Consider the following 24291-nt stretch of genomic DNA (forward strand, 5'->3'; position numbering starts at 1 on the left):
AAAGCCGATTGACGCCACAGGTGGATCCGCATGGCCGCATGCGACCAATATCACGGCCGGACTGATCAAGGGAAAAAAGCGTACATATCAAAGATGTGTGACACTTTCAATTTGCATACGTGGGTTTTTTTCTATCAACCGGTGGAAATGAAAAAGATGGCATTGTTAGGCGCACGATTCCACGAATAACTATCATGCGTACTATATCAGCTGTCGGTAGTTGCTACTCGCTGGGTAATATTTGGCTGTGCGCATGTCTAAGGTTCTGGCCAAACGCGAAAGAATTCTGAAATGTGCTTTTGTTTCTCTTTGCGTTTCTTTAAATGTGTTTTAACTTTATAACACGAATAGTTAATCCTTTCAAACAGAAGGTTAGGAATCCGACTTCAGCACAAGAAGAAAAAGAAGAGCAGCAAAGTCGGGCGACTTTCTCAAAGTGTGTTTTCGTGGTCGTTTTCGTGTAGAAAAATACATTAGTTTTACTGAGAGAAGCAGAGAAGCAAGTTGAACGTTCGAGAGATATCTGGGCGGAATAGAGGTTGACGAGGCATAGGGGTGGCAATACCAAGTAGATGTCATCTGTAAAAAGGTATCTGCAGGCCTCGGGGCCTTAGAAAGTATTCATCCCCTATTGCCTCGCCAAACCCTACTGCAAATGTGTGAGGCTTTAGTCCTTTCCTGCCTGGATTATTGCTCTAAGGTCTGGGGATGCATGGGGAAAAGCCAATGTTACAGACTCCAGACTGGGGTGGGACTGAGGGAGTGTCGATAGTACTTATTTAGCTATAGCTTTGGTTGATTTTTGTGCAATTAACTGTAGAATAGTTCCTTTTAGTATTTGCTGCTTGAATCATGTTCTTATAACTTTAGTATCTTTTTAGCATCTTAGTTTTGTAATTTGTTATGTAAAAGGCTCCCTGGAAGAGCATTTTTAATGAAACAATACCGTAAATAAAGCTTTACATCTAATACATTTATCAAGACTGTTAATTCCTGTTGTGCATTTTCATGTCATAGCATGTACATGCCCAAAATGCCGACCAAGAAACTACCATTCAGGAAGGTGCTTGACATGTGATTATTTACCTAACATTAATATTGCCACTTTCCACTGAATTCTGTCTACTATAACTTGCAGTTCGCCTGCTTAAACAAAAAAGATTTTACCCAGATGATAAAAGTTATAAACTTTATAATAAACCAGTAGTATTCTTTTTTTAAATATTCCTAAATTAATCTGTTTTTCCAGTTTTACTTAAATGTCTTACTACATCTACCCAGTTCCAGCCTCTTTCTCTCTCCCCTTTGTAGTTTGTTCTGTCAGCAAGTCGTCGCTTTTGGCTTTTTGTCAAAATATCTTTCTTCTCTTTCTTCTTTGTTGAGTGAGATTCTCCTTCTTGGTAAGGGGTTTGCTCCTCTTTAATTTCCTGTTCCTGTGCAAAGAAGGCAAAACCAGTTAAGTACTCAAGTTTTGACAACTGCAAATACCCTCCTCTCCCCTCCCTCTCCTCTCCCACCATGGACACAGATGGCCTCTGTACAGCACATCATTCTGGTAATCACTGTGCAGTCGAACCTCGATTATCCGGACTATTTGATTATCCGGACTATTCGATTATCCAGACTTTTTTCTCTGGTCCCAATTTTTTCATGAATATTAATTAGTTGTGATCTTGAAAACTCAAAGCCCAATAATCCTTTCAAAAGACTGTTGAAACAGCGAATTATCCTTTGCGCTTTTCAAAATTCGCAAGTGCAACGAGACAAAGAAATATCCTGATGCGTTCAGCTGATATCCGATTGGCTCATTTGTTACAGGCTGTGTAGATTTCACAATGAAAATGATGTTTTCTTTGCTGTAACCTTCTGTTTACATTTCTATCTCATTAATATTCATATTTTCGATTATCCGGACTCTCGATTATCCGGACTAATTACCGAGGTCCCGACGAGTCCGGATAATCGAGGTTCGACTGTACTGGGGAAAAGAAGTCATCTCTTAAAGTCATTATGGGACGTTCTTAAATGGCTAAGCATACACATCTGCTCTTGCCAGTCAGGATGATTTATTTTAATCCTTTCAGAAGCAGCTACCCAAAGCAAAGGATAGGATATTGTAGCATTCACCAAAATTAATACCTACAGCCAAGCAAACTCAGTTTTCAAATAATGTTTGAGTATCTTCATTATCCTACGCTGGCACAATCCTTCTATTTAATGAAAAGTAATGGACCAACAATACTGATCACAGAAATTGTGAAAATATCCATAACTCCTTGATTATCACTTGGTTGGATTCAAGTATTCTTATTCATCAGAAAAGCACTGTCTTTTATACCTTGATACAATGTATAATAAACTAAATACACAATGTCCAAAGAAAATAGTTGGGGACATAGTCTGTGACATGTAGAGTTTAGATGGGTGGGTTGAGAGTGCCAGCCAAAGACATACTGTATTTACACATTGAAGGTCATCTTGCCTCCCAGCTGCAGTGAAAGCACATTTAAGCATGGTAGATGCTTTAGTTAGATACTTTAATAGTAACTCATCTAAGGGCTTTTCAGTAACTATTTTCATCATTAGTGAACTAAATAAAGTAAAATGTAAAAATGATCTAATATAAAAACAGAAAACTATATGGCTAAAAGCTCAAATGTCACAGCGGGACGAGTAAATGTTCCTTCATTGATTTAAAGAGGAACATCATTTTAACTTGTTGTCTAAATTGTTCCAGATGTTAACTGCTCTGTAAGCAAATGTTTGCTGACCAGCAGCCAATTTATACAGTGGTATTTGTACAGTGTCACGCTTGCGAATAGAAAGGCTATAGATAGGGGACCATTTGTGAAGTTTATTGCAAAGATACATGTAGCTAGGATCAAGATTATTTGCGTACTTATATGCCATAGACTCTAAGGTATAAAAGCTGTTTGACAGGCAACCAATTGAGCTGGCGCAGGAGCAGAGTGTAAGTGCAATAGAGGAGTAAAGTTGCACTATGAGGCTAAGTTAGTGGCCCACATGGTTGGAGTTCAACCTGTCTTCCGTAGCATTATTACCCCCTCCCCCTCCCCCCTGGATGGGATGCTAGTCAACCAGGGTTACCTCCTGTAGTAGGATGCCATTCGTCATTTATACACCTGGGTGAAGAGAGACAACGTGGAGCAAAGTTTCTTCTCTAAGCCTCAAACCACTGACTGTCCTATCTTCCGACCGTCCGACATGCTGACCAATACACCACCATGCCTCCACACATTTGAGCAAAGGTATTTGTTATACCTCCCAACTCAAAGACATTTTCCGATTGGAGGAGAACGTGTCACATGTCATGGGTCAAAACTCACTTACTCCCTAAGGTGAACAAAACTCACTAACTCCCTAGGGAAACAACAACTTGAACTTTTGAGTTGCACATGATCCACATGATCAGGTTGTGCACCTTGAAACCGCAGCTTTGTAACATTTTGTAATAAAGTCGTAAGGTGACACCTGTATATAATTTGTTCTATTTTTGAATTGGGAGGTAGAACAAAACACTTAATGACTTAATGAGTTTTGTTTCCCCTTGAACCTCAATGTCTCAGGGAAACAACATTCACCATTTCCCTTGGGGCCAGTCATTAAGTGCTTAATGATACCATTATAATTTCCTTAACCCAACCCCACCCCTCCCTACTTACTTGCTCCTGTTGCTCTGCCATTAATTCTTCCTCATGTTCCTTCGTCCAATCAAATATTGAATATGTCATGGCACTGCCAAGGCACATTTCACACTGTTCTTTAATCCGACATGATATACTCTCCTTCACGTTACAGCTAATGTGCTTGTTATAAAACGCATCTAAACTGATGTTTGGAAGGCACGTGGGGTAATCCTGGGGCCAAGAAATTTCCAACAGAAACGATTTATAGTGTCCATCTTCACCAAACTTATATTGAAACGTCGTGGGGTTAATTTCGATGAAATTTTCGTCCGATTCGTAAATGGAACGGAGTACTTCTCGCTCTTCTTCTTGATCCTCCTCACAGCTCATTCTAAACGGCAGAGAAATGTTTTCCAAGTACAAAAAGTGCCAAGTGCATATGAAACCCTCATTCACTTCTCCTACATACAGGTAGCAAAATCAATGATAGGAACTGCTGACCGCTTTTTGCTCGGGCGCACTTCAGGGAAACATGTGAGCCGAGTGAGCCAGGAAATTCAACATGGCTTCTCGCCATGTAGATGTGAACGAACGCCGGCTTCGGCCTGTTTATGGTATCGTTTTAACCTTCTTTCATCTGAAAATTCCGAAATTTCAAAGGAGAATGATTACCTGACTATATGCATTTTATTGACAGATGCTTTAGACAGCATGAACAACAAGCAGGCCATACAACTTGCAGACAAAATTCTGAAGAAACAGAAAGATTTGCACTGTGCGAAGGTAACGGTCACTTTAATCTTTAAGCAACAGACGCTAATACCTGCGATAGCCTTGTAATTGTGGATAGAAAATATTAAAAACTGTTAAATGAGTATCAGGATCCGTTTAAGAGAAAGCGTTTGTTGGAAAGAAGCATTTTAGTTTCCTCTTTATAGGATCAAATATACACTCCCCCACCCCTCCCTCTAGAGGGGATATTTTCTGAATTATGTGATCAGCCCTGTTAGAATCACCTGTCATGTGATCAGAGGGAGTTTGTTGGGATCAGCTTGTTATGTTTGAATTCAGCCATAACTATTGTCATCGACAGTAACCTAATAATTTAAGCACAGTATGAGGCCTGGTTCACACTAGCAATGGGTGATGGAAGCGCAATCGAGGTAGAATCAGGAGAATCTTCTGACCTAGTGTGAATCAATGCAACTGAAGCAGAAATGGAAGTCTGGCTTTCGTGCAAAATGGTAGAAGGCCGCCATGTTTTCCATTATAGATTGATCTTGTGTAAAGGGCTTGGGAATGAGCGAAGTGATTGGTTGATTCTTCCTCTTGCATTTCCAATTCCGCTCAACCAGTTCACATTGATCACAAGTGATGGAATCAGAAGTCAAATCGGAAGAAAAAGGAAACATTCTGATCCTTGTGATTCCGATTCCGTCAAGCTCTAGGATTCTGATTCCATCTCCATTATTTGATTCACACTGGAATGGAAGATTCCTTACACTTCCGATTCTGACTCCACTTCTGATTCCATTGCCAGTATGAACAAGCCCTAATTATTTAATTAACAGATGATGTAGTTAATTGGCCTGTAATCTCAATGTGTTGATGGTTTCTCCAGTTGCATTCCTCTCCATCTGGCACTCTCCCAGGTATGGCATTTGTCTGTCAAGAGAACTGGAAAAAAAAAATGCCCTTACTCCAGTGGTGATGTCAGTTCAAGTTTGCCCTGTTTCCATGAGTTGAAAAGGGGAGATTGTAAATGTATTGTACAAAAATGTGATTCTTTTACCGGAATAAATACAGCTGATCAAAATTTCATTTTTTTGTCGAGTAACTGAAGCTTCAAATGTGTGATTCCAGAAAATATCAATACCTCCCCACAAAAGGGCACTGGAAATTCTGAGCTTGAGGTGTGGGGGGTGTCAAAAACCAAAGTTTTTGAAGGAAAAGAGAGTGCTTCATTGGAATTTCCATTTTATTATCGAAACCAATTCAAATGACCTTCCAGTTGGCAGAAATGTCAATTTTTTTGTCACAGCATGATCACATTTCACGGTTATAGTTTGACTCGAGATTTGTGTTCTGTTGCAATCTGTCTTGCAGGCATTGAAAGGACTAGCTTTACTGCGATCAGGCAAAACCGCAGAGAGTGAGGCATTGATGGAAGAAATAATGGAAGCGAAACCAGCTGATGATCCTACACTACAAGCAATGACAATCTGTTACAGGGAGATGCAAAAATGTAAGAATAATTTCCTTAAAGGCAAGATTATAAGCAATCATCTTACATGTACATGTAAACGTAAATATACATGAAACATCACATGGCTTAGTTTGAAGAGCACTTCACCATTTCAAATTCCATTCAAGTCTGAACTTTTTTAGGTTTTCCTTTTTTTAGGCTACATTATAATGTTACTCTGACTGATGGTCTTTCATAAATTTAAATTTTTTCTTAGTTAGGCTCAGGAGGCCAAGGTTTTCTTGGTAAAATTTGTTGGTATATGTGTTCATACTGACAGAAAACTATTCTCTTTTTCCAGCTGAAATGATTCCTCATATTTATGAGATGGCCCTTAAACAGAACCCTCAGAATGAAGAATTGTACTCTCATCTGTTCATGGCATATGTCAGAATAGGAGACTTCAAGAAACAGCAGCAGGTGATGTGATTTTTGTGAATTTATAATGTATCTGTAATGTTAAAACTGCTCAAAGGTTTTCTTTGATGCAGATACAATCTTTATTAAGTAATGTTTAAAAAACAAGCAGGAGTGTTTTATTGGGTTTAAAACCACGAGGCGCAGCCGAGCTGTTTTAGACCTGATAAAACATGTGCTGCGAGTTTTTTAAATGGTTTCAAAAACATTCCTGGAAAAGCATGTGTCAATAGAGTTCATAACAATTATGCTTTTGTGAACGTTGGAAATTAGCACACGAGAAAAACACTGCATACTAATGAGGAGTGTTTTATCAGCTGATAAAACACCGCATACTAATGAGGAGGTTTATCGATATAAAGTCACTACATGTGATGTATTATCAACCATTTGATTGGTCAATGGGCTTATGAATAATTATTATTAATGAGTTTTTGAACGTGGGTAGAATTACAACAATGTACAAGCCTGTCGTCAGTAATATTTAGTAAATATTTACACAATAATATCAAGTTGTGGAGTTGTGTACAACTCCAATATTTATTTTTATATCATTATGAAAAAGAAAAGGATAGTTGCAAGAAGGAAGAGCAAAGTTCAGAAACTCAAATTAAAAACAAAGTGTAAAGAGTGCCTCGAAAATCCGTTATTGACCCCACTGCGTGCTACAGATCAAGGCGGTGTCTCTTATTGTATTTAAAACAGGTTTATTTCATTAAGAAATGCTTTGCTAGCTGTTTGAAAATTCCTGACTTCTGCTTTGTGGTTCACCATGTCCTATTTGAGTATATCCTCTTCTTCACTTTATATAAATAGCAAAAGAAACTATTTATTTCCTTTTTTACAATCTCTGCGTTGACCCTTTTCTTCTTTTCAGGCTGCTATGAATCTTTACAAACTTTTCTCAAAGAATCCTTATTATTTCTGGGCAGTAATGAGTATTGTGATGCAGGTACTATTCAGTTTGTTTTGTCTTTCAGATAGGTTTAAGATTTAAGAAAATTGAAGAGCCATAACTAGGATTCATGATGTTTAAAAATTTTAAAACATTCTCTGGTTAAAAATTGAAAATGTATGAGCTTATGACAACCATATTTTATCTGTTGAAGATAATAGGACTATTGTTGAAAGCTTGTACCTTTTCAATTTTTAACCAGAGAACGTTTTAAAATTCTTAATCAGGTTTAAGATTATTGTAAAATTTGCAGTTCATGTAGAAATTATGTGTGCATAATGTATTTTGTTTGCCAAATATTTTTGTGGTAAGTATAAGAAAGTAATGGAATGCTTGGTTGAAAATCTTATTCTTTTAGTAGATGTTCAGTATTTATACAAAACTCCAGAGTGGCCAGACTTGTAAATATATCATGTTTTCCTTTTTGGTGCTGATATCAATTTCGATAACAACATGAACATTAACTTGCTGGCATCTTTAATTTACAATTACAAGCGGGCACTTATCAAGCTAATGCACTGGGATTACAATGAATGTCTACCATCAACCCTGTGTAGTAGTACGTATTATACAAAAAAAGAACATAATTTCTATTTAGGGTATTCATCCAGAGCGCCAGCCTCTCTTGTATCACCTCATTTTTATTCATGATTTTTGGTTTTTCGACAAAATGCTAAGCCCTGGATCAACTGACCTCCTCCTGTAAGTGACTCACTCAAAAAAAAAAAAAAACACAGGAAAATCAGAAAATGTTAAATTAAAGTTATAAACCTACCTGAAATATCCAAGATGGAAGAATGCACCACAAATCACGAAAAATGACTATTAACACTGTTCTTACCATAAACCAACACAATTTTTTTGATATGTCCTGTTCTTGTTACAGCCAAAACAGTTTGAAAGGGCTGCATACTCACGGTGTGTGACAAATGCAGACTGCAGACTTGCAGACTTGCAGACCTGCAGACTTGCAGACTTGCAGACTCAACATACTGGCCTTTCCCAATTCATTTTAAAAATAATATTGTGTAACCTCTGCCATTCCACATCATGCGCTGTCCGCTAAGTACGCTTTAAGGCTACTTGGCTACTTTCACGGTTGTCCTGAGGGACAACCGTGAAGCGGACTTGCCAACCTGCATACTTCCGGATTTTCGCAACTTTGGAATTTAACGAGAATTATGTGCTAGTGTTGTTGATTCCATGGAGTGTTGCTGATTCACTAGCTCCCGGCATTTAGTACGATCGATGTGATATAATCCCCTGTGGAGGCATGTGTTGTTTACGAAATTTTAAGAGCTAAAATCTCGCACAGGAATTTTTAAATTCAAACTAACTTTGGCATGGCGACCACTTGAGCAACACGTCTACATAATTTTTTTGCTATTCTAACTTTGAACTCGGATATCTTGATAACCAATCAAAATATCGGAGTAGTCTTATTAATGTCTTTTGAATAATGCTCTGCAGCTAATTCATTCTTGCCAGGCGTTCGATACCCGATAAATTCAATCCAACAGGCCTCGTTCGTCGGAAGTTTACCCGATCCTGATATTTTAGAAATTATGTAAAAAAATCACTAAAATTGTATTTTTGTCATTACCTAGCCCTTATTATGCTGTTTGCTATATAATTAGACAACATTTTCTCAAAGCTGGCACATGTACGAATTTTATTCCTGAAGGACAACGGTGAAAGTAGCCAAGTATCAAAGCGTACCAAGCGGACAGCACATGATATGGAATGGCGGAGGTTACACAATCAGTTATTTTTAAAACGAATTGGGAAGGCCAGCATGTTGAGTCTGCAAGTCTGCAGTCTGCATTTGTCGCACACCCGCATACTCATGACGTTAACAACCATTAAACTAACCAAAATCACCACAAAACAGAAGGTTTAAGAATTGATCAAAAATAGAACTGAGCTTCCATTCGCATGAAAATTCCACATTTTTCACTTTGTTTTATAGTGAAATTTTTTTTATCTCCATTTAACATTGGCTGGTCCTAATGTACTCCATTGAAATGACCCCCAGTACAGCAAAACCCCATATTGTGCACCTATAACTCAAAATGGACGGAGGGGGGCCTTGGCCAGATACGTGCCATTTGACATTCCCTTGCTGGGGCCAAATAAGGGATCAATTTAATGTAGTCAATTCTTCTTATCTTGAGTAATTTATTGGCCTTTTAAAGGCCCATTTTCATCCGAGATGAATTGTATGCCACGATCTGAATTTCATGTAACATAAAATTACTAAAATCCTCAACAATACTCAAGAATCTTTTATAATGGCCTTTTCCAAAGCAATCCTGTACATATTTTAGGTTTGCTTATTGTAAATGCATTCCCCATTTATCTTTGAATAATTTCTTAGGGTTCTTTTGTATATATTCTGTATGTGCAGGGCAAAAAACTTCCGCTCGTCCGCCCATCTGAGACGAGTACTCTCGTATCTCAGACGAGTGGATTTCCAAAAGCACTTGTCCTATGGGACGAGTAGAGTTTGCCTATAAAAAGATGTTCTTTTCTACTGAGGTCTGAGTTCCCAAGCATTTTGGACTTTGTAAACTAGCCTGAGTTTCGCGAAGTTTGGTTTCTTTTCGCGGCAACTTACCCGTTTTCGCTTATGTTTTCCGAGAATATCTGGTTCTGTTGTTTCAGTAAAGACTGGGATCCACATACCATTTATGGAAATGACGACCTCGTTTGAGACAAGGCTTCATTAACACTTAAACGAGGCGATTACCGTTGTGGCAAGTTTTGTGATCATTAAAGAAGTAATAAAACCTTTTAATGTCTTTGCTGTCAGTCTAATAGTGTAATTTAAAAGACGTGAAACGCTTCAAGCCATTCTGCTATATAAAAGGTGCTGATGCTTTGAAAATGTCACATAGCCCACCTAAAAAACGCGCGAAATAAAATCAGATCACATGCTACGTTTTCATTGTCAGTGCACAAGATGTCGGCTAATCTGCTTGACCTATGGAAAAATCAAGAGTAAAAGAAAACCTGACTCCAGCAAAGGGGAACATCCTAAGAGTGAGAAAGTGAAAAAACATGAAGAAAGTCGAATTCGAAAATTCCAACCAACATGGAAAAAAGAATTTCCCTGAGTTAAATTTGACGCGGAGAAGAATGAAATGTTCTGCATTGTGTGCCGTAAGTATCCGACAGTAGCCGATAAAGCGAGCCGGCTTTATGTCGGCATCAGTGGATCGTCCGCCACTGGTTTTCGCCGTGATTCTCTTGTGAGTCACGAGAAGAGCCATTCTCATTAATTTGTTTTCAACAAGCTAAAAACGAAGAAAAACCAAAGCAGGCGCTGTTACAGCGAATAGGCCGTAAAATCGACGAGGAGTCAAAGGAGTCATCTTAGATCGCAGTGTTAATGCCTCGTAGATGTGCTACATTTTCTCAAGTCGTGTATAAAGAATGTGAGTGATCCCCGATATGTCTGTATGAAATGGTGTTGTATTAAAAAGTGCAAAGAGCAACATAAATTGAAATAACTGTTAAAATAAATACTCGAGATTTGGTACAAAACAGATTATACAATTTCTACGTTTTTTTATGATATTTTGTTATTCACTTTAATAATTATTTCGGACTAGTAAATTTAACTTTCGGACAACCAGAATCTGAACGTTACTCGTCCAGTGGACAAGTGGAATAAAAATAAAGTCTTTTGCCCTGATGTGATTGTAAATTTTGCCATTCGCAGTCAAAGTTAGAGCATCTGACAACAATAATAGCTGCAGTACGTTGTCGTGTTGGAAGACAAGAGTTACGTGTCGGTGGGGTTCTTGATTCATTTCAATCAACCAATTGAATCAAGGGTAGAAATGGGCCTTTAATACTGAACCACCCTGGTGATAAATTAGTAAGACAATCAAATGTCCCATTGAGGGGGGTGGAAATAATTATATGCCCCATATCTGTGTAGGGTCCCTTTAGCTTAACACTGATGGGTGCAAAACAAACCCATTCCCCAGCTATACTGTAAACAGACACCTTACTAATGCAGTCATTTCTGAAAACCCCGTTGAATAATGACTGTTGGTAATCATTAACAGGGTTTCACAGAGAGAACAGCCTCGACTTTAGCCAGCTGATATGATGAGCCTGACCTGATATCTACATTACTTTTCTTTTAGGGATTGGTGGCCACCGACGAGAAGCTGGGGAAAAATATGTTATTCCCTTTGGCAGAAAGAATGGTTGTTAAGTTTGTCAATGAAGGCAAAATTGAAGCAGAAGCAGGTACCTGTAATGTACAGTACATTAATGCTCATGTCTGATTTTTGTTTTTTTCCCAAGGGAAAATACAAAAGACAACAGTTTTTATTGTGTCATAACATAATTATTTGTTACTAACTTTAGTCAAATTAACATGGATTGAAGGGACATGATCTGGAGGAAAATATTACGGAAAGCCATTATGGAGAGGTGGTTGATAGAGGTTTGACTTGGTTCTCTTTTTACATTTCAGAGGTACGCCTGTATTTGATGATTTTAGAAAAGCTAGAATTGTATGAGAAGGCTCTGGGTGTTCTTAGAAGTAATTTAGCTGGTGAGTGTAACATAAATGCATAAAGCTAAGGAGAATATTTTAACAGCCCCTTGCACTGTACAAAACCTGTTAGGTGGATTTAGATGGTACAACTTTTGCTTACCACTGTCGCAAGCAATGTCTAGAGTGGCCCTGCTCACATCATGCAAAAAGTTGCACACAACTCTCGTCATTTAACATTGCCTATACCTTGCTGTAGGATTTTAAAACATGTTTCAAAGTCCTACGACAATCATAGGTAAAGAAAGGTATAGGCAATGTTGAATGGCGAGAATTGTGTGCAACTTTTTGCATGACGCCAGCAGTGTGCACTCTAGAAGCATTGCATGCGACAGTGATAAGCAAAAGTTGTACCATCTAAATCAACCATTACAGACCGTAACTGTATCAGTGCAAAATTTACTAGAATGTGACCTGTACTGTTTTAAGGATGGTGCCTACTATTGTTACTGCGCATACGTTCTGTGCATCGCGAGATACTTGGGTTTCCTTTGGGTGGTGCCTACTAATACAGGAATATTTTAGCACGGTTTAAAATTATACGGAGAAAGCAAAACTTACGAAATGCTTTTGGTATTTAAAAAAAAAATTGGGGGTAACCATGCATTTTTCAGAGATAATTAAGCTTCAATTTAGGAAAAAATCCCATACATTGCTTTATATTTTTTGCGTTTTTTATAGATATTAATGTTTAATTATCTCTGAAAAATGCGTGGCTACCCCCAATTTTCTTTTTGGATTCCAATAGCCCTTGCTAAGATCTGCTTTTCCCGCATAGTCATAAACCGTACAAAAATACTTCGGTGTTAGTAGGCACCGTCCTTAACAGTTGCACAAATCTGAACTGTAATGGGACAAAACTTGCACAAAGTCCAAACTGTACCAGTACCAACTTCCACAGATGTTAACTGTACCAGTACAAAATTTACAAGGATCCAAACTGTACCAATGAAAAACTGGCATGGATCCATGCAATTTTTGTGCTGTGGATCCTCAAACATTTTTTGGAAGTCTGGAACCCTACCAGGAGATACAGATAGAATCATTGCCGACCATAAGTCGGCATACATCATACAACATACATCATACACCATACATCTTTAATTTGCAGAGTAGGCCACAAAGCCTAAACATTTTTCAGAAAAATTCAAAAGGGGGCATAATCTTAAACCGTCTTAGTGTAAAGGTTGCTTTTGGGAAGGATTATGTTCTAGTTGCAGTCTTGATGTGTCTATGGCATTCTAGAATCCACTGCATCCTGGATCTTAAAGTCACTATTATTTAACTACATGTAAACAAGAAGGTAAAATCTATAATTGGAAATAACAAAATAAGCTGTACCAAACCTGACAATTTCTTTCTTAGGCTTGATGAGGTAATAACCAGATGGTGAGTTTGAAAAGTGAATATTCCAACAACAACAAATCAACACTCTGTAATACAGTAGCTAACTGTAGGGCTTGCATTGCCATTTTTTGACAGTCAAATTAATTAGTTACATGGATGAAAAAGAAGAAAAAGAAGCCAGTTATTTGTTGAAGCTGTGCAGATGGCATGAAGCTAACCTGGCATTCAAGAAACTGATTGTGAACAGGTACAGTTACTGCACTTTCACTGAATATAGTAATAATATTTTAACAGGACATGTAAATTTGCAGGTTTATGTAGAAAATAAGATATAAATAAATTTATTATCACGTAGAGCCAATATTAAGGAACAACCAGAATGGAATTTGCCCTTGGCTAATAGATCTTTTATTTATTTATTTTTTTGTAATAAATTAATAATTTTTAATGCAAGGCTCAAACATTTACAGCATCAGGACAAAATAAAATTATTCTTGCATTGCATGCAATGTATAAACCATGAATGGTGTAACCCAGCAGGTTTCTGGTTTCTAAAAATGGGGGTACCTAGTGATAATTGGTTGTTGAAAAAGAAGTTCCTGGCTGTGCTTTGCTGCAGCAACTGGCATAAGGAGGCAGCAGGCAGCACTGCAGGAGCACACATCACTTATCCCATGGTCTAAGTGTAGTTATGCTTATGACATTATGGATGATTTCTTTTCAGGCCTGACCAGTGGTCATACTTTCAGTCGTACTTCACCTCAGCATTCTCTCTAATAAAAGAGGAGTGGAAACCAGTTGATGAGTCTGGGTATGTTGTGTTACTGTACCTTTTATGGTTATTATTATGCAGTTCCAGAAAAAATCCATACCTTAAAAGCCAAAATCTTAGAAGCAAAATATGGAGCTAACCCGGGGTGAAAGGGGAGTGCAAAACAAAAACCTTCTGTGGAGATATTTTCTGGAACTGCACATTAAGTTGTATAGACATTAGACATTGGAATAAATGTGATGGAATATTTTTTTAACCCTGGTGAATAAATGAGAATGATGTGTTGTTCATTGAGTGACACAGGCATACTTGGAAAAAAATCTGAGTGCTCCTATCAGGAGTTGAACCTAAGACCTTCCGATTACTAGTTCAGATGCTCTACCACTGAGCTACAGGAGACTCGTGGGAGCTAAGGCCATTAAACTAGGTTCATGGGACAAACATGAACAATTACTTCTTGCTCTTTTGTATTATTAAATAAATAAGTGATCCTGTTACCATTACAATCTTTCCCATGCTGTTTCAGGGACGTTCCTGATTATACTTTAGAAGCAGTCCAGGAATTTCTGGGGTCTCTCATTGAAAGTGAAAAATCTAAGGAGAACAAAGCATGTAGAGGACCATTTTTAGCTCAATTAGAATTCAAGAAACTTTGTAAACAAGAATGTATATACTCAAGATTAGGTACGTTGGTATCTTTCAAACATAATTACTGCTATTCTGCAAATTAATGAATTTAGCTTATTCACTACCAGGGCTTGAGACTAACTTTTTAGCTCACTTGCCCAGTTACTTGTAACAGGTCTGATTTCATAACCCAAAATAAAATGTTTACTAGCCAGATTAGTAAAGCACAGTTTCACTAATTTGTGTTATGTCAAGGGGAATCTCTTCAACAGATGGACTCCTGTTAAGTTGTTGTTTTCAGTAAAAGATATTCCTTGATATCCATCATCACAACCACCATCCAGTCTCTGGAAAGTTTTTTTTACTGTTCACAAACTGTGTTATTTACAGTTTGACTGTACTGTGAAAGCATTATAATAAAAATATTATTGACTTGTAAAAACTGCAATTCAATTAATGTCGAAGCATTGAACAAGTCTGTGGCTAGTTGGCCACCATTAGTCTCGAGCCCTACACTACAGTAAACACCCTTTTCATTTAAAAGACCTGTAAGCCCTGCAGGGTTCGTGGAGAAAGAATCCTGTTCATTCATTAACCAGTCATCTTCTATAGTCATTAATTTTATAGCCTTTTATTCATGACTGTTTTTTATTTAATTTAACATGCCCTCAAAGCAGCCTGGTTTGCTTCTTTTAGTCATTTTCAAACATCTTCACTGAAGTTATGTCTCATAATAGCCAGCTTTTTGGGAGGTTTAGGTAAGTGTAATTTATTCCTATAATTTTTTGTGCATATTACTTCCTTTTTTTATTTTGCAGGTTCTAATTCCAATGTAGATTTATTAGTAGAATATTTTAAGCGGTTTGGAGACAAATCCAGTTGTTTTTGGGACCTTGCACCTTATTTACACCTAAATCTTCAAGAATTGTCGGAAAAAGAGCAGGTAAGACAACTCGTTCATGATGGAACTCATAATTATCAAATGAATCTACAGCAGCTGTCACTGATCAGAACTTGGTTGCTAAATTGCCCTTGTAACTGCCATAGGCTTCCCATACTCTAGTGGATGGAGCTTAACACTGTTTCTGTACAATCGCCATGAAGTAGCAAGACGTATCTAAGTGCTCCTCCAAGAGTTGCTGGTCCATTGGTGTTTAAGAGGCTAAAACAGAAAACATTGTAGAAGTACGGTGTTCATAGTTGGTGTCAGACTGAAGGTCAATCCTTCAAGCCTACTCTTGGCCATTACATTGTCTCCTTAGACAAGAAGATTTGTGATATACCTGTTTTGTAGCTTCGTGCTGCCTCTCTCTACCCAAGTTTACAAATGGTGTCAAAACACCATTAGAGAAAATTATCTGACAATGTATTGGGTCTTAAAAGGGACTTTCTCACAAGACTGCATCTGATAGTTATGGACACTGACCTTGAACTGATCTTCACTGTCTACTTCTGCATCATGTAACTGGCCTTTCAATTAACACGACTAACAGTTGTATGATGCTTACGGGTGACAAAAAATGTCAGCTACTTTGAAAAGAAAAGTTGGCTACCTTCTTGTCATGTGTTAAGTAATAGACCAAAGACAAATAAAACTAGAAATAAATTTATCGATTATGATCTGGAGCACTAATATATTATTAAAAAACGTTTTTGCAATTGATCTTGATAATAAAAATCTGGTCTTGATTTAAAGTTTGTTCAAACTTTTATGAATACTTGTATTTTGAGTTATTTTGCATGTGATCTTTTATCTTCAGTTTCTTGAAGCATTGAAGTCTACTCTGCCATCCGTTGGTGATGAAGATTCTGAATCATCTCATGTATGTACTATTCCATTTTACCTTATGCATGGTACACTGCAGATCACAGATGACACCTTTTGAGTTAAATCTTTTTGCTCAGCAAACCGAATGACATAATTGTATATAATAATACCATTTATGTAAATAAGCTTAAAATTTGTTGAAAAGTTCTGAAGTTTGCTTTGAAACCTTCTAAACATTTTGGAAACCCTGCTATGAGTATGTTCAGAAAATTCAAGAAGAATATAACCTTAAACGTTTTTCTGATATATGAAATCCTTCCATTGAAAATTATTATTACCTTCAGTCAGTGTATTTGTGGGAGCTATTTCTTGTATTCTTTTTTATAACTGCACATGGTACAAATATAGAAACAAAAGCCCTTGCAACAAAGCTTGAAATTAAGTTATCGTCAATCGCATATGAAATGACATGCTGTTTTGTATAAGTTTCAGCCCCGTCCCCCCCAAATCAATATTGACTGTAAGTTGCCTTCTAGACACATGGACTTAACATTGTCAGGGGGAGGGGTGGAGAACATAGAGATTACTTCATGGAAAGCGCGTGCGTACGGGATTTTCACACCAGTTGGTGAAGTATCTGAAATTGAACAAGTGAGCGCAGCGAACGAGTGAGATTTCTGATACAAAACCAATGAGTGTGAAAATCCCGTACAAAACACTTTCCATGATGTAATTTGTTTATTTTATACATACTGAGATTTTTTTTATTTATCCAGCTTTAATTGGTTCTCGAAAATAATTACAAAACTCCTGTATTAAATTCTCTTCGAAAAACTAAGTTTTTACTAAAATCGTCATATGAAAATATCACCAATCAAAAATCATAACTGGTGCAAAGGATAGCAAACATTTCAATTCTTAATTTGATATTAAGGAAATAACAAAAGAAACAAATCCAAAATTGGTAAAGCCAATAAAGTTTAGTTTGTCACTGCGTAGGGCTGTCTTTGTCTGACGATTCAAACACGCGCTTGATGCGTTTGTGTACTTTCATTATAACAATAAAACACTTGACAGCTATGTGTACATGTTTACCAAACCTGTTCATTAAGCTCTTTTGGCGGGATTTCCTCAATTCTTCTGCTTTCATTTTTTGGAGTTGAGAAACTCAGTGTGCAAACTTACATCTCTTCATGTCTTTGAAAGAGTGTTCTTGTTTTTTGGTCTTCGATAAACTTGTCTATAGGTTTGTCTAGAGACACAAATCTTCTTGATTGTTCAGCCATCCTCAAAAATACCTCCTAGCTGCCCGACAAAGCCACCTGCGATGACCGCGAAAAAGCCCGCGAAAACACAATTCGCTTAAACCGTGGTTTGTGGTTGGACGAAACGATTTTTTCACGTGTGAGAAACTCGTTTCGCCTCTCTGATTGGTCGAAGTAAAATCCGAAACGCTTTTTCACACAGCAAAATTTGATGCGAAAATCTCAGTATATATGAAATAAAAGAGTTTCCTCTTGGTATACATGTACATATTATGTTTGTCTAGGATTCCGGTGTAGTTAAGAATGTTAAAAACAGAAATGAAATAATTAGTTCAAGCAGGAAAATAATGAAGGTAAATATCCCTTCCCATGTAATTAACCACAGACTGTTTTTTTCTTTTCTTTATTTTTTGCTTTCACCCATGTGTAGTATGTCATGTACCTAGTTGTAAATAGAACTTGTGTATTGAATGTTTAAATGAAATAGAAAGGTTAAAGCCTGATACAGAACTATTGCTTGTCAAGATAATATTTATGCATTAGTTACAGTAATGAAAAGATGTTTTAATTGGTTTGCTATCTTTCAGCTAAAACTCATGCAGAGGATGCTAACCATTGAACAGCTTTCAAGACATTTAGGATTCCATTCATCTCTTTCCTGTGATGATAAGATTGCTCTTTCAAAGGAGTACATGAAGCATCACAGAGATGGCTTAGTTTATGGTGAGTACATGCTCAAACTGTGAAATGACGCTCTGAAGTGCATTATGTGTTTATAAATTGCTTCTTTTGTCTGTAATTATTTATATTTTACGAGTTCCGTAAAGACAATTAGATAATCCACACCCTTCCCCTAGAAAGCATTTGTTTCAAATTGAGCCCCCCCTCCCCCCCCCCCCCCGAAAAAAAAAAAAAAAAAACTCGAGAAAACTAAGGTACAAATCTGCATAGTTCTGGATGAAAAACAGTTCCTACATCTTTTTGGATCCAGTGATAAGAGAATCCTCTTACACAATGAAACTCAATCAGCACATCAGGCTTTCTTTTTTAAGCACACATTTTTTTGTTGGTGAGAAAAGAAGCTCTGCTCATATTCTTTGAAAAAAAAATATTGACAAGTTTTGCCTCCAGTATCAGGCACCCTGTTTAAAACATTGGCTTTCATATTTCATTCTAGGTCAGAATCTGTTACCAACAGAGCTCCAGTACAGTGATGGATTTGCACAACTTGCTGCTCATCTTTTGTTAGATGTAAACAGTGAAAAAGGTACTAGATTTATGGTTCTTAGAAAAGAAAATGTTGAAAAACATCTGAGGTCGCAATGGTATTCAAAGCCATTACCTTTGTGACAGCAGTGTTACACTTCCAAAGTACTGATGACACTAGTAGGGACAAGTCAATCATACATGTAATTGAGTGGCTCAGTGCAAAAACAGTACATTAAGTGGTGATTTAGCCTTGGCATCCAAATTTCTCTGAATTCTCTCTAATTTAGCATACAGACTAGGTCTTGTGTCAGAAACATAGTTCCATATTGACGTTGATTTAATTAAGGACTCAAATTCACTCAACAAGCTTATGACTTTAGCCTAAAAACTGAACCAACTGTCAAGTGATGTTTAAAATGATAAAAGTTCTGCTGTGAAAACAAGTCTGTAGGTTCTACTTTGGCTAAGAGAGTTGTTAAAACTTTTGTTTAGCTTTAAAGAAACCATTTCAAACAGCACTTAGCAGTTGTTCTGATCAGTTCTTATAGGCTAAAGTCATAAAGCTTGTTGGGTGAATTTGAGCCCTCAATGCACAAAGTCAATATGAAACTTTGTTTCTGACTCAAGTGCTATGAACCCAGCATTTATTTGTGCCCTGACATTTATCAAAGGATGTTATTATTTGGAGACTTATTTTTAACACTAAAATTTGCATGTAATATGAAATATTTAACCAAAGCATTTATTAACAACAGAGCCAAGGCCCGGAGGGTGTAAACTGCAGGTTGCAGGTTGCGGGTTGCGGGTTGCAGGTTACAGGTTGCAGGTTGCAGGTTGCAGGTTGCAGGTTCAAAATTAAAATATAGAAAACAATAAAAATATATAAAAATATAAAACTCGCAAAATACACTTGCATAATAGAGTGTTTTACTCCGGTTTATTTGAATGAATTGTTAGATAAATACGTCATTCGAAAGCTAATAGAACGTAGATAAGACTTGATGAGATAAATGTTGAAAGGATTGCCGTGTTTCCATGTTTATTTAGGCGCAGCTGCCTGGTTTTGCTATTTCGGTGCATGTGTTGAAAAAAAAAATAGACTAAATATCAGGTCAAATCATTTGCGGATTGGTCCTTTAAACCTCCTTGAGATGCCACCGACAGACTGTTACAAAAGCCAAAGGTCGACTGACTCTCACGCTAAAAATACTTTGATTGATATTTTGTTTACCTTTCCTTTCCTGAAAAGGAATGCCGTCTCGATTTATATTCTCACTTTCAGGATCGGATGGAAAACGAGGATTGCGGAGAGTGGAGTGTGGAAAATATGGAGTATGGAATATGCGGAGTGTGGAAAATGAGGAGTATGGACAATGCATTAACTTTGACAGATTTATTAATTTCAAAGCATTTTAACGCATTTATACAACATAAAAAATGCTTAGAGATGTTTTACTCTTGATAACTTGAATGAAACGGAAGTATAAAACTAAAACGTTTCTAGTCTGGATATTTTACACATCCTATTAAAGGGTTAAATTTTCCTGAGGGTTTCTAAACTTTCTTTGTAACTCTCAACTATAACGGCGACAAAACGGTAGTAGAGACCTTAAACAACGAGAACGGAGAGGAAAACGCTGTCACTTCACTACACGACATATAACACTTGTCCAAGAAACGCTTACGATTTTTTACCATGACCGGGATGTTAACGATCTGATGAAATGCAAGTTATTTTGTAGTACTGCTAACTAACTCTAAATTGCTGTGTTAAAATAAACCGGAGTAAAACATTCTATTATGCGAGTGTATTTTGCGAGTTTTATATTTTAATATATTTTTATTTTTTCTATATTTTAATTTTTAACCTGCAACCTGCAGTTTACACCCTCCGGCCAAGGCCTTGGTTTATGAAAAATTCTGGTTTCTGCATACATTTAAATTAAGTTTCTTTTTTTCAGGGAGCACAGAAATGAACTGGCATATTCTGATCATGTTGGAGAGTGCATTAAAAACTAGTCCATGTAATCACTACCTCAAGCTCTTGTTAATGAGAGTGTATTGTTCAATGGGTGAGTCAGCAATAATGCACCATTTCAGAATTGTCTGAAGCCTCCTAAGCAAAGTGAGGTGGTGGTCAACAAGCATTCGTTGTGGATATCAGCTGGTATTTAGTCCGTCCAGTGATTTTGTTTCAAATTGCTATCGTTTAGCCCCTAGGAATGTCCTCATGAAATACAACGAGTTCCATTATCAGCCCTTTTAATACATGCCAATGGCTGGCTGTTGACTATGTAAAAAGCTGGCACAAAGAATAGGACATTTTCACTAAGGCGTCATTTTACTACAACTACCAGAATTCATTTCGTTTTCCTTTTCAAATTCAAATTTTGTAATCCCAGTAGAGAGCAAAGAACAATAGCTGTAATTAGCATGAGAAAACAAAAACCAGAAGGATTCTGGTAGTTGTAGTAAAATGACGCCATCATGAAAATGGCCTATTGGTGTTTTGAACAAAATTAAGTCTTGTCTACCTTTGGAACAAAGAATTTTATATTTACAATGTTCTGATTAAACCTGTTTTCTGTTATGTTAGTACTGCGTGGCAAATGTCTTGCTCCAAAGAGTGTCTCCAGAGAATATTTCGTTTCCAGAAAAGAGCTGCTAGAATTATTATAATACTTGGTGCAGATCTGCGGACTCCTTCTGTGCCTCTATTTAAATGCTTGCAGTGGTTACCGTTCTATGTCAATATTAAAGTAGCCCTGTGCTGTATTCTTAGAGATAGAGGGCCACAGGTTTGTTAGTGTTTCTACACTATTTAGTGTTACCCTCTTAAAAAAAGAACTTACTTACTTACTCACTCACTCACTCACTCACTCACTCACTCACTCACTCACTCACTCACTCACTCACTCACTCACTCACTCACTCACTCACTCACTCACTCACTCACTCACTCACTCACTCACTCACTCACTCACTCACTCACTCACTCACTCACTCACTCACTCACTCACTCACTCACTCACTCACTCACTCACTCACTCACTCACTCACTCACTCACTCACTCACTCACTCACTCACTCACTCACTCACTCACTCACTCACTCACTCACTCACTCACTCACTCACTCACTCACTCACTCACTCACTCACTCACTCACTCACTCACTCACTCACTCACTTACTTACTTACTTACCAAAAATGAGGAATGTGCTTGTTGTGTAGATAACCATGTTCATTCTAACTGTACCAATATATGGGGATTAGGAAAGCGGCTAGCAGAATTATCGGAACTTATCAAACATCATGGAAATTATTTCTTTTTTAGGTGATTGAAATGCTTATTGAACACTTTCACTGACAGTAGGCAAATAAAATGTTCTGTCTGGTTGCATCAAGAAGGCATGGTACCCTTTTTAATGCTTGTGTTAGACAGGGGTTGATTTTGTCTCATAATCATACAATACATACTTGGTACTGTATGCAGGGTTTTCCAATGATGAGCCAAATCCAACTCTGACCTTATATAGGTGAGGAGAAACAGAGCTTGACTGAGGAAAGGTATAGTGTCTTGTAGCAATTGTGCTAATAGCTGTTGCTTCTGATCAAAATTATTAATGATTATTGTCTTACTTGTCGTGTATTTCAGGTGCATTTGGTCCTTGTTTGGTGCTTTTTGAAGGGTTGGAAGTCAAACACATTGAACAAGATATTATTGGGTAAGGCAGTCAAATTTAGCCAAAATGCAAAAAATTATCAGACATTTTCAAGCACCACTGGGAGTCATACCAAGCTAAACACTGCAGTCTTCCCATTTTCTAATGCAACACATTAACCTTGAGGCTGTGGAATAAATGTGATGGTATATTTTAAGCATGGTGAATGAATGAGAATGATGTAATTATACAGTGAGCAACACAGGCAAACCTGGAAAAACGAAACCTGGGTGCTCCTATCAGGAGTTGAAATGTAAGACCTTCCAATAAATATTACTAGTTCGGATGCTCTAGCACTGAGCTACAGGAGACTCATGGGAGCTAAGGCCAGTAAACTAGGTTCATGGGACAAACATCCTGCATACTGCTAGGACTGGAATGTCATGTGTGGCATATGCGCAATGGAATGAACGTGATGGAATATTTTACTAAGGGCTGGGATTAGAAGACTTTGAAGTGGCAAGTGGAAACAATACTCAGGAAATGACTTGCCATGAACAAGCACACTGTAAGGCAACAAAAGCCCTGGCTGCAAATCAAGGGACTGCCCACATGCCTGGCTATCCAGGGGATCCAGTGACAGCATTGCCTCAAGTTTTACCTTCCCTCGATATGCATGTAGCCAAATTTAATTTAACATACAGCTAGTCAAGAAGAATAACCCTTAAGTATTTTAACAAACATGAGTTCTTTTCACTTTCTTCCAGGTACATTGTTACACGGTATGTTGAACGTCTTGGTCAGTTTGAAGCAGCTTCATCTGTGTACTTAAACACGTTAAAATTCTTTTATGGAAATCAGAAAAATGTAAGTTGCTTAGTATTAGTTTAGTAACATATGTTTGCTGTGATCCTTTCAGCAGCTTTATATTAAGCAACTAGAAAATACTTTCAAAAGGAGCTAAGAGATAAGAACAGTACAATTGAGCATATGATCTTTTCAGTTAAGGTGCAAACATGCTAGATACTGAACTTGGTTGAGTTTTTACAGTTCCCACCTTACTTCAGAGCTATTCAACATTCTTTCTCTAAACAATACCCAACATTTCTTTGGATCCACTGCCAATTTCACATTATTTGTAACTATTTAATATTTTTTTACATATTATGTAGTTTGTAAGGGATAATTAGCTTAGTCCAGTTTTTTGTTACGCAGTGCAGTATTGAGAATGATGTATTATTCAGTAAGTGACCCAGGCATACTTGGAAAAAAGATCCAAGTGCTCCTATCAGGAGTTGAACCTAAGACCTTCCAATTACTAGTTTGGATGCTCTACCACTGAGCTACAGGAGACCAGTGGTAGAGCATCCAAACTAGTAATCCGAAGGTCTTAGGTTCGACTCCTCATACGAGCCCTCAGATTTTTTTCCAAGTATGCCTGTGTCATGTGTCACTTACTGAATAATACATCATTCTCATTTATTCACCAGGTTTAACATATTCCACCACATTACTTCCACAATGCAGTATTGTGTAACTGTTTAATTTAAAATTTGTTGTCTTATGTTATTTTAGACGCCTGAGCATATCATAGCTGCATACAAGTATGGATCATTTGAAAAGGTTAGCGCAGATAAAACATGTATAGTATAAGTGTCTTTACATCGACTAGATCTTCTGGGCAGACTTGGTATGATTTCTTTGGAATCCAAGATACTTGACTCTTGCAATACCTGAGATTTGTCCAGGTGAACAGCTGGTACTGTGCATGTACTTGCAATAAGCAGGGAATTAACACTGCT

General features: G+C 37.3%; 2 protein-coding genes across 2 annotated transcripts in view; one reads left to right on the plus strand and one right to left on the minus strand.

Moving 5' to 3' along the window:
* Positions 1-308: 308 nt before the first annotated feature.
* LOC146464487 (RWD domain-containing protein 4-like) lies at positions 309-4111 on the minus strand. Its single transcript, XM_085129764.1, has 2 exons — positions 3684-4111; positions 309-1433 (listed from the first exon to the last, which is right to left on the minus strand). The coding sequence occupies exons 1-2, from the start codon at positions 4035-4037 to the stop codon at positions 1233-1235; spliced, it is 555 nt and encodes a 184-aa protein (XP_084985890.1). The 5' UTR covers positions 4038-4111; the 3' UTR covers positions 309-1232.
* A 31-nt stretch (positions 4112-4142) lies between these two features.
* LOC146464488 (N-alpha-acetyltransferase 25, NatB auxiliary subunit-like) overlaps positions 4143-24291 on the plus strand; it is a 31770-nt gene continuing 11621 nt past the window's right edge. Inside the window, exons 1-18 of the mRNA XM_085129762.1 lie at positions 4143-4261; positions 4345-4430; positions 5754-5892; positions 6194-6312; positions 7187-7261; positions 11422-11527; positions 11757-11837; positions 13320-13431; positions 13909-13995; positions 14483-14640; positions 15402-15526; positions 16344-16406; positions 18204-18339; positions 18794-18883; positions 20787-20897; positions 22483-22552; positions 23257-23356; positions 24065-24112. Coding sequence (XP_084985888.1) covers positions 4210-4261; positions 4345-4430; positions 5754-5892; positions 6194-6312; positions 7187-7261; positions 11422-11527; positions 11757-11837; positions 13320-13431; positions 13909-13995; positions 14483-14640; positions 15402-15526; positions 16344-16406; positions 18204-18339; positions 18794-18883; positions 20787-20897; positions 22483-22552; positions 23257-23356; positions 24065-24112 — 1758 coding nt within the window. The 5' untranslated portion in view covers positions 4143-4209. The remainder of the gene's footprint in view (positions 4262-4344; positions 4431-5753; positions 5893-6193; positions 6313-7186; positions 7262-11421; positions 11528-11756; positions 11838-13319; positions 13432-13908; positions 13996-14482; positions 14641-15401; positions 15527-16343; positions 16407-18203; positions 18340-18793; positions 18884-20786; positions 20898-22482; positions 22553-23256; positions 23357-24064; positions 24113-24291) is intronic.

This window comes from Pavona decussata, unplaced genomic scaffold, assembly GCF_977016875.1.
Source record: "Pavona decussata unplaced genomic scaffold, jaPavDecu1.1 SCAFFOLD_163, whole genome shotgun sequence".
NCBI lineage: Eukaryota > Metazoa > Cnidaria > Anthozoa > Scleractinia > Agariciidae > Pavona > Pavona decussata.

What these genes read in the sequence shown, in the direction of transcription:
- LOC146464487 (XM_085129764.1), bottom strand. Translation starts at nt 4,037, where the DNA reads ATGAGCTGTGAGGAGGATCAAGAAGAAGAGCGAGAAGTACTCCGTTCC. An exon ending in TGGCAGAGCAACAGGAGCAA is followed by an intron (nt 1,434 to 3,683) that starts GTAAGTAGGGAG and finishes TTCTTTGCACAG; the next exon opens with GAACAGGAAATTAAAGAGGA.